Source organism: Tupaia chinensis, unplaced genomic scaffold, assembly GCF_000334495.1.
Source record: "Tupaia chinensis unplaced genomic scaffold, TupChi_1.0 Scaffold000495_1, whole genome shotgun sequence".
Taxonomy (NCBI): Eukaryota; Metazoa; Chordata; class Mammalia; order Scandentia; family Tupaiidae; genus Tupaia; species Tupaia belangeri.
The window spans coordinates 2,350,406-2,361,519 of NW_006160007.1; the positions used below are offsets into that span (position 1 = coordinate 2,350,406).

Genomic DNA, 11,114 nt, shown 5'->3' on the forward strand with positions numbered 1-11,114 from the left:
TTTGTTGATGTGCTTGATTGAGACAATATACAGTGTACTCTGGATAGAAAATCTCATTTTGTATGTTGTAATGATGTACAGTGAATGAATGCAAATAAATAAATTGAAAAAAAAGGAAGAAAAAAATTTTTAAGGTAAAACATTTTCATGGCTTTCAGCCTCTCTCCCTTTATCTTGTTAATAATACCGTCTCCCCCTCCCAACCCAGGAGAGGCAAGGGAGCAGGCCTCAGAAGACACCTTCATGGCTACTGAGAACTAGTGATTTTGTGCTGCATGATTTTCTGATTTTTGCTTTTTTTTTAAAAAAATTTTTTTTCAGTTTTTTCTTCTCTTTTTCTCTGTTTCTTGGTTGTTTTTGTTGCTGTTGTTTCTCTCTCTCTGTTTCCTTTTCTGCACACTCCTGGATGCTCAGATTGAACTTTAAGTTTGGGAAGAAACACACTTTTCATCAGATGACTAGAAATCACCATATGGCCACAAGAAATATAGGAAAGCAAGAAAATACCTCTCCTCCAAGGGAAAAGAATAACTCCTCTTCATCCACAGACAGTTCAATGGAAATCATGGAAATGTCTGATAAAGAATTTAGAACATTCATAATGGAGAAAATTGCCCCAAAATTTGAGAATAATATATGAGCAATACTAGATACCATCAAACGTCCAAACATCCGGATAATTGGCATCCCAGAAGGCTAAGAGACTCATAAGGGCATTGACAATCTATTCCATGAAATCCTGCAAGAAAACTTTTCAAACCTAGAGAGGCACTTAGAGATCCAGTCCCAAGAAATACAAAGGATCCCAAATAGAATCAACCCAAGAAGATCTTCTCCAAGACACATTATAGCCAGACTGACCAAAACCACAAAGACAAGATACTAAGATTGGCAAGAGAGAAACGGCAAGTTACCTACAAAGGATATCTCACCAGACTAACAGCAGACCTCTCATGGGAAACAATGTGAGCAAGGAAAGAATGGGAAAATATATTCAAAGTGTTAAGAGAAAAGCAATCACAACCGAGAATACTGTACCCAGCAAGATCATCCTTCATATGGGAAGAAAAGACAAGAACATTCTCAGATAAACAAAACCTGAATTTACCAGCACCAGACCAGGTCTCCAAGAAGTTCTCAAGGGAGTGCTATATCAGGAAAATTAAATGTAGTCACACAGAAATAAGGGTTCAGAAACTAAGAAAATGGTCAACTTAATTGTAGGGACAAGTCTGGAGTTGAGTATTATATCCCAGAATTCAATCAGGAAGATGGAACCACCATGAGACTCAACTGGTGAAATAGCATTCTGTGACTTTTTACTAAAATATTGCTGCTTTTCTTCTAGGCTTTGTTGTCCAGTTTTAAGAGTTTTTGTCTTGTCTTGAGCTGTCAATAGGTTCATGTACCTACTATTCAAACAGAATACTAACCTGTTCCCAGGCTTTAAGTTTTAAGGGAATTTCCTTACCAATTCAAAACTGCTTTTCTTGAAATTACCAGTTGAACTTGCTATTGACAGTAGTTAGATTATTTAAGAAATTGTGTAATCAATAAAATGTGGGGGGGGGAGAGGGAATGGAAGACACTAGAAATGGAAAATTATTGATGATAACATACATGATTAAGCCACTATGCAGTATATTCTGGATGAGAAACCATTTTTTGTATGCTGTGACAAGATTAGGGGATGAATGCAAATTAATGAATTTTTAAAAAGTTTCAGAAGAAAAAAAGTCATTGGGAACCAGCAGTTAGCGTAATGGCTATGTCGCTGGACTCCCACATAGTCGACCGCGGTTCGTGTCCCGGACCTGGTGGCTTAAAACTCACGCCGGGCGCGTATGCGTGCGTGCCCAAGATCCCGAGAGGAGAATGGAGGAGAAGGGATTGTGGCGTGACCATCCCCCCTGGGGGGTGATTTCTCGCTTTCTGTCTCTATGTCTCTCTCTGTCTGTCTGGCGAGTGCACGCGCCCTACAGTGAAAATCTCTCAAAAAAAAAAAGCCATGAAAATCTATTCTTCTTGAAATTAAAAAAATGCATATTTGATGACTGCAGTAAGCTATATAGTCCCAGCTAGGTGCTACTTTATAGTATGTTCATTCTACTCACTGAGGTTTATACCTAAAGTCAGACTTGTGTTCATGGATATGTATATATCAGCTGCACTTGCTATTGGAAGTATTTAGATTAATTAAGTTCATTAGTGAATAAATAAAATGGGGGGAAAAGGCATAGAAAGCAACCATGGATACCAGAGACAGTATAGGAAGAGGGTGAGACACGGCAGAGGGTGAGAGAGAGGGAAACAAGGATGGCAAAAATAACAAAATACACAGGAAACTAAAAATGGAAAATTATTTGTTGATGATAATACGTATTGATGTGCTTGACTGAGCCAATACACTGTGTATTCTGGATGGGAAATCTCATTTTGTTTGCTGTAATGATGTATAGTGAATGAATGTAAATAAATAAAATTAAATAAACAATCGTGATTGGGTGTCACATTCTCCATGTTGTCCTTCCTGACCCATGCTCTCTGCGGCTCTTCCCTTACTCTGGAATAGTCTGAGACCTAGAGTTTGTAGAGCAATGTTAGAACCCAGGATTATGCTGAGTGCTGACTAGCTTCCCTAATTCTAGCACACGTGTTTTGCTCCTCCAGATAGACTAGGTTATACATTATTTATCTAGCCATCTATGTCTATTTATAGGTTTATCTATCTGTGACCCATTTGTCATCTATCTATAATCTATCTAATATCTATTTATCATCTATCATCTATCTATCTACTTGTCTATAATCTACCTACCAACCATCCACCTATCTGCCTGTCTATGTAACCATCTATCTGTCTCATCTATTTTTGGTATTCTTCAATGCTGCCTAATATATATTGAGCAATCACAATATTCAATAAAGGAAATTGATTGTGGGACCAGCAGATGGTGTAACGGTTAGTTACATTGCTGAACTCCCACATAGTCGAGTACATTTCGAATCCTGGAACCTGGCAGCTTAACACTCACACTGGGCACGTGTGTGTGCTTGCCCGAAATCCTAAGAGGAGAAAGGAGGAGAGGAGATTGCTATGTGGCCATCACCCCTGAGGGGTGATTTCTCACATTCTCTCTGTTTCTGTTTCTCCAGCGAATACACATGTCCTATAGCAAAAATCTCTCTACAAAAAAAAAAAATAACTTAATTTCTATATTGTGTTTTACAATAAAAATGATTCTGAACAGTTGCACAACAAAGGAAAGAGGAGGTTTACAAACAGCTTAGTGAGGCTGTTCTGTTCTAAGAGAGATTTGGTGTCTAGGAAAGAATCACCTTTTCCTCTGGTGCATTTTGTTATGATTATAACTGTTGATGTTGCTCTGTGTCTGGACTTCATGGCCAAAGCTTCATTCACAGTTCAAATGAGCCAAGAACAGTCTCTTCCTCTCAACCCCAGTCTTAGAGAAAATGGTGAGGTTGAGGTTCAGTGACTAGTTTGGAAAAGACTGAGTAAAATGATCTTAGTGACCTCTGGCCATGAGGCCAATTCATTTTTTCCTTTTTGCTATGCTAGGTATGACTTTGAAGAAATCCAGCTGATTTTCGTCAATCAATATACCACGTCTTCTGCATCTAAATGAGTGTGTCTTCCAGAATGTTTCCTTTGAGAGACTACTTATGTCAGCAGTGCTGCCAATGTCAACTATTGGAGACTCTAGAAACTTAAAAATAATTGTTAAGGCTGAGTTATTTCTTCAAAGAGAAAAGAATCTGTCTTCTTCCAGCCTGACTTAAAGAGAAATGTTCTCGTCATGTGTTCACCAATAACAGCAAGCATACTAAAATTTCAGGGGTGAAGACCATGGGGAGGACAACTATTGGGACCTGGATTCTCAATTTTGCCATGAGAACACCAATGCCCTGGAATGCTGCAGCTCTTTGCACAGTAACTTACAAAGTTATTAAGGTTATAGATGAGAAATCTCATGTGAAGAGTCCTAAACACAGTAACCCAAGTGTTATGCTGTCATCTCTAGAATTATTTCTACCTTAAATTTATTGCACAGTCATTATATAATGTGCTATATGTACACATAAATATTTAGTCTAGTAAATGTAATGGTTTTAGTTTTTGCTACTCTAAATTTATTTACATGTTATTCTGTTTACAAAAGGGACTTACACAGTTGACAAAAACACATGCAATATAACCAAATAAAAATAGGACAATGAGGCAATCTGTTATTGCTCGTTTTTTAAAACTAATTTATGTAAGGTACAGCCATGGACAGAATGTTTCTAGTCAAGAAGTGACCTAGGGGGGGCCTTTTATTTCTCTGTGACACAGAACTTGTAATGTATTAATTCTTCACAAATGATGAGTACCAGGGCCAGCAGCTGGTATGGTAGTTGAGGTGCTGGACTCCTACATGGCTGACCATGGTTTGAATCCTGGACCTAGTAGCTTGCTTTCTTACTTTCTCTCTCTGGTGAGCACATGTGCCTTATAGAAAATTAAAATAATAATATTGAATAAAATTAAATAAATTATTTAAGAAATGATGAACACCTGAATGAGCATTAGATTTGTGCTTTGTCTTCTGAGGGCATCTCTTGCTGAGCACAGGTTACTCTAGTCTCTTTTCTGAAGACACACTTGCATTTGTGGAATATTCTGCTGTTGTGGGCACTCTGGGGGAATGTCCACTCTACAGAGAGCTTTTATATGAAGACAAGTATCTTCAGAATAGCTATCTACACACCTTTTTGTGATGCTAGATCAAATAGTGAATTTAGGACTTTGGATATGTGTTCAGTTTCTTCATTTTATAGACAACAAAAGGAATACCCAAAAGGAAAAGAACATAATTTGTGGTCACAAAGCTCATTAGCAGAATTGGAATCCATGGTGCTCTGCCTCCTTACCATGTCAGAGGCTTATAAGGAGGTCAGCAGGCGACAAAAGTTTGCAAATACCAAGACTAATCATAAAGGAACAAGTGGAGACCTCTTGATCTGGGCTCTGGGACCTGAGGCTGGTGTGGACAAACCTTGCCCCTGGCTTGAGCTGCCTTCAGGCTCCTAGTCCCTCCCAAAGCTGGGCCACCTTGTACCTTGTAGTCCATCTGCTCTGAGCAGTTAAACACGTAGACCATGATGCCCAGCGCTCGGCCCAGGTCCTTGGTGGTCTCGGTCTTGCCTGTGCCTGCAGGTCCTGCTGGAGCCCCACTCATGGTCAGGTGCAGAGACTGGGTGAGGGTAATGTAGCACCTGCGAACACAGGAGGGACAAGGTCATCCTCAGTGTCACAGGTGACCCTGCCAGGTCCCAATGAGATACATCTGAGCGTTGATGCCATGTGAGGCCTAACATAGATTCTCTAGAAGAAAGCCCAGAGCCTCCCATTCTTATCTGTTTCCACAGTACTACAAGGACGGCATTCTGATGAGCAACCTGATCACATTTCCTACCCAAGATATCAGTGGTTCTCTGCTAGATTCTTCTTGCTCTTGCCCCTGCCTAATTCTCTAGCTTCATTTTGCCTCTGTTCCCCTCCCGCTAGGCCTCAGCTTTCCGAAGTCCAACCTTATAGAGCCACTTTCACTTGTCTGACACATTAGGGCAGTACTTTCCCCTTCTTATCCCTGTCTAGCTCTCAACTCTTCCCACCCCCCTCTATTTTTTTTTTTTTTTTTAAGATTTTTGCTATAGGGAACATGCTCTCACCAGAGACAGACAGTGAGAAAGTGAGAAACCACCTCCTGGGGGGGGGATCACTCTGTAGTTGTTTCTCCTCCATTCTCTACTTGGGATTTTGGGCACAAACATATGCACCCAACATGATTTTCAAGCTGCTGCATCCAGGACTTGAATTGCAGTTGACCATGGGGTAATCTAGCATCGTAACCACCATAATACCTGCTGGCCCTGCTCCCACGCTTTGGAGTCTACTTGGATGATGTTTCTTTCAGCCTAGCTAGTGGCTACCGACTCCCTGGGACACATACATGACATTTTTTCCCCCACCCAGTGTCCCCAGACCCCCCAACACAGGTGAGCAGATGCCACCTTGCTGAGCTGCTCTGTAGCACTTTACCTTCCCACAAGTGTACCAAGCAAATCTTCAATATATGCCTTCACAAGATATGCGATGGTGCCCTTATGTCTTAATTGTGGTGTGATCACCAGAACTTAGTGCAGTTCTGGGCTCATAGTGACCATAAAGAACTATTTATGAAACACATGAATGAATCCACAAATGAATGAACCAATTATTCCATCTATTTAATTCTCTGTGACCATTTTTTTTTTTTTAACTAATGACAATAAACTAAACTCAGCTTTAGGGACCAGGTGATGATGGCACAATGGTAATGCAACCTGAGTCACTTGGAAAAAATCCTGGACTTGTGTCCTGGGACCTCCTCAAGTACTTTAGGAACCTGTGACCCCAAGGGCTGGCTAAGACTGGGGGTGGATTACAGCATGAAGACCCTGGTAGGGATGCCTATCTTTTGGTTTCTCTCCCTTTCTCTTTGTGTTTTCCTCTCAGAGAAGAAAGAAATCAACATAAAAAGATAAACTGTTTTAGACTTATTTCTGGTGCCTTAAAAAAATTATATCATTTAGTCTCAATTTAAAATGTGCCTTTGAATAACAGTAACATGAAAAGATACTCAAGGTCATTGATCATTAAGAAAATGCAAATTAAATCCATCATGAGATACAACTACTCACTCCATAGGAGGCTATATTAAAAATAGCAGATAATGGGACCAGCAGTTAGCATAATGGCTATGTCGCTGGACTCCCATGTAGTTGACCGCGGTTCACGTCCCCGACCCAGTGGCTTAAACTCACGCCAGGCGCGTGTGCGTGCGTGCCCAAGATCCCGAGAGGAGATGGAGGAGAAGGGATTGTGGCCATCCCTCCTGAGGGGTGATTTCTCGCTTTCTATCTCTCTGTCTCTCTCTGTCTGTCTGGCAAGTGCACGCACCCTATAGCAAAAACCTCTTCAAAAAAAAAAAATAGCAGATAATAACAAGTGGAAACGAGGATGTAGAAAAATCAGAAACTTCATACACCGTTGGTGGGAATCTCAAAATAGAGCAGCCACTTTGGAAGACAGCTTGGTACTTTCTTTGAAAGTAAAGTGTATCATGTGACTTAGCAATTCTCCTCCTAGGACTTCGCCCAAGAGAAATAAGAACATAAGTTCACACAGAGATTTGTATGTGGCGCAGTATTTATTTGTTCATAGCAGTAATAGTCCTACAAGCAAAATACTGGGAACAACCAAAAGGTCCATTAGCAGTGAATGGGTAAAGAAAATGTGTTCTATCCATACAATGGAATGTATACTTTTCAGAAATATAAAAGAAGGAAATGCTGAAAATGCTACAAAATGCATGAACCTCAAAAACATTATGCTAAGTGAAAGACGCCAGATGCAAAAAATTATATATTATAATTCCACTTACATGAAAAGCCTAGAAAAGACAAACAGAGATGGCCAGCAGATCGGTAACTGCCTGGGGTTGGAGAGTGGAAGCAGGGGTTGACTGCAAATAAGGCAAAGGATATAGTCTCTTTGTTTTTTATTTAAGAGAAAGAGTTTTTTGTATAGGGTGTGTGTGCTTGCCCAAGAGACAGAGACTGAGAGGCAGAGAGCAAGAAATCACCCCATGACGGGGGATGGCCACACCACAGTACCCTCTCCTTCAGTCTCCTCTCAGGATTCTGGTCATGCACGCATACATGCATGCACACCCACCCAGTGTGAGTTTCAAGCCACTGGGTCTGGGACTTGAACAACAGTTGACTACACCGGAGTCCAGTTATGTAACCATTACTCTATCTGCTGGTCCTTCTTTTTATTTTTTTAAGAGATATTTTTGCAATACAGCATGTGTGCTTGCCAGTGACACTGAGAGAGACAGAGAGAGAAAAAGTGAGAAATCACCCCTGCCAGGGGAGATGGCCACAGCTCAATCCCTTCTTTTCCATTCTCTCAGGATTTGGGGCATGCACACATACACACAGCTAGTGTGTTTCAATTTGTTAGGTCCCAGCCTCAACTGTTTCAGCCACGTGGGAATCCAGTGCCTTAACCACTATGCCACCTGCTGGCCTTAGTAAAAGGTATGTTCTAAAACTAGATTGTGGTGATGCTTGTACAACTGTATATATTTACTAGAAATCATAGGATTGTACGCCTGTAATGGATAAAATTTAAGGCATATAAATTATACCTCAATAAAGCTGTTACAAATTTCGCCATTAGTCTAACTTTTTAATACCTAGCAAATCAATACATAGATTCTCGACTTAAAAGCTGGGCAATCTGGAGATGCCTCTGAAATTAATTCTGTTTCTAAATTTTCTGTCTTAAGTTGATCAGAGCCTCCGAGTTAATGCCTTTCATGCCAGATGGGGATCAGGTCTCCACTTACTTACTTCACTAAGTCTTGAATGAAAATGCTTTAGAAAGGACTTAAAGTAAGTTCCGTTCTTCTTTAATCGAGTGCAAAATTCCCTTATCTGTTTCAGCCTTTGAAAGTAAAACCCAGGAAGGCTGGTTCCCTTGGCAGAGGAGAGGTGCACAGAATTATTATTCCTTCTCAAGTGTTCCGGTGTAATGGAATAAGTTGATTTAGCTGATCAGGAGGCCTAGGCTGATTTAACCCCTGGTTACCTGGGCTTACATAGCTGCCTTGTCTTCCTTGTTGACATTAGAATGATGACCTTTAGGCGGGCCACCAGGTGAGATGAGGTGAGGTGAGTCAGAGCTAAGGTTAAAAGCTGAGGCTCATTTCATCTTCCCTGGCCATTTGGTAATAGTTCTCTCTTTTCTCAAACATTCATAGCTAGATCTTCAGAGTCCTGTGTGCTATCTTAACTGTGCCCGCCATCCTGGGCTCCAAGTTCTGACTTTAGATGGGCCTTCCACCTCTCCCAGCCTCAGCCTTCCTCTCCAGTCAATCAGAGTCTGCTGCCACCCTGTACCTTTCCAGAGGAAAGGCCGCTGCCTGAACCAGCAGAGTCTCAACCCCTCAACAACTCATCTCATCGCCTTCCCTTCTGCCCTCTTCCTGTCCCATGGCTGTCCTCTCTACTGGCCAGATAGCATGCCAGACCTCTCTCTGCAGTTGCAGGATTCTTAAGGAATCTAAGAATCTAGATATACAAGGGTTCACAAAAATATAGTCCTTGTGTCAGCCTGTGGCATGGTGGTCTGGACAGCTGGATCCCACGTGGTAGAGAGCATGGTTCAAGTTCAGGACCCATTGACTTGAAAAACATGCCAGGCATGTGTGTGTATGTGTGTGTGTGTGACCAAAATCTTGAAGGGAGGGAGAAACGGGGGTGAAGGGATTTCATTGTGACCATTCCCCATGAGGGAGGATGCTCTCTCTCTCTCTCTCTCTCTCTCTCTCTCTCTTTCTGTCAAGCAAGGGCACATGCCCTCTGGCAAATTAAAAAAAAAAAAAAAACCTCTCATAGTAAAATCTCAAGTATCCTTGGGACCAGCAGATGGCATGATGGTTACATCACTGGACTCCCACCTAGTTGACCATGGTTTGAGTCCTGGACCTGGCAGCTTGAAACATGACGGGTGCGTGTGTGCGGGTGCCTAAGATCCCAGGAGGAGAATTGAGGAGGAGAGATTGTGACATGGCCATCTCCACGGGGAGTGATTTCTTGTTTTCTGTCTTTCTGTCTCTGTTTCTCTAGCAAGTGACCACACCATATAGCAAAAATCTCTCTTAAAAAAGAATAAAACAAACTCAAAAATCCCTTGAAAAATATCTCTGGAACTGGGAATCATCCTCTAATTTTTGCCCCACCACTATTGCCTTTAGTTTAAAAAATTATTTTATATTTTTAGTTTGATGGATAAAATTGTATGCATATATCATGTGCAACACAATGCTTTTAAGTATACACACATTATGGAATGACTAAATCTAGTTCTACATTATTTAACATAGTTGTCAGTTTGGGGTAAGAACAGTAAATATTCATCCTCTCAGCACTTTTCAAGAATACAATCTATTGTATTAACTTAGTCACCCTTTCCTACAGAAGAGCTCATAAACCTATCCTTTCTACCTACTTGAAATTTTGTATCTTTTGACCAACATCCCTCCCTTCCCTGGTAAGTACCATTCTATGCTCTGCTTCTGTGAGATGAACAATTTTAGGTTCAATAAAGGAGTGAGATCATGTGATATTTATCTTCCTGTGCCTGGTTTATTTCATTTTAATATAATGTTCTCTGATTTTACCTATGTTATTGCAAATGGTAGAATCCCCTCTCTTTCTCTTTTAAAAGATGAACAGTATGCCATTGAGTGGTGTGTGTGTATAATGTGATATCTATATATCTATACACCGTTACCTCTAGGTGGACACTTAAACTGATTCCATATCTTGACTACTGTGTTAACACTGCAACCAACATGGCAGTGCAAGTATCTTCAACATATCCTGTCAATATATATACATATTTTTTTTAATGTATCTGTTAGGCTTCTGATGATCTCTGGGAACACGTGGAGAGAAATGCAAAAATATTTTTTCCATAATAATACAAGTCAAGAGCTAGTAGAGATTTCTTTCTTTCTTTCTTTCTTTCTTTCTTTCTTTTTTTTTAATTTGACAAGAGAGAGAAAGAGAAAGGGAAAGTGAGAAAGCAAGCCACCAGATCCAGGACTCAAACCACCATCGGCCATGTGGGAGTTCAGCACCTTAACCAATGCACCACCTGTCACCCCCATGAGCTGGGAGAGATTTCTAACATCAACTAATCCAATTCCCCTGTTTTACAGATGGGTTGACTAAGGTTCAGGGAGGGAAGTGGGCTGTCCGATTAATTCTAATAACTAAGGTGGGACCAGTGGGACTTTACCTCAGACTGTGAGAAAAGCATAAATTAAAGAAAGTAGAAGGATTTTTCTCAGCCACAAGAGAGGCTGCCATGGTGCCTGAGTTACGGAGTCAGGAATCTCTTGGGCCTTGAGGATCCAGCCCTGCTGCAGGATGCCCTCTGTGATCTTGTTAGAGGGCCCATCTCCTTACACACCCAAGCCAGTACCTTCACTCCA

The 11,114-nt window shown here is 41.0% G+C and overlaps 1 protein-coding gene across 1 annotated transcript in view; it reads right to left on the reverse strand.

Moving 5' to 3' along the window:
• DNAH9 (dynein axonemal heavy chain 9) overlaps positions 1 to 11,114 on the reverse strand; it is a gene marked incomplete at its 5' end in the record, with an annotated part of 330,910 nt that overhangs the window by 271,384 nt on the left and 48,412 nt on the right. The window contains 1 exon segment of the mRNA XM_014590899.1: positions 5,121 to 5,277. Coding sequence (XP_014446385.1) covers positions 5,121 to 5,277 — 157 coding nt within the window.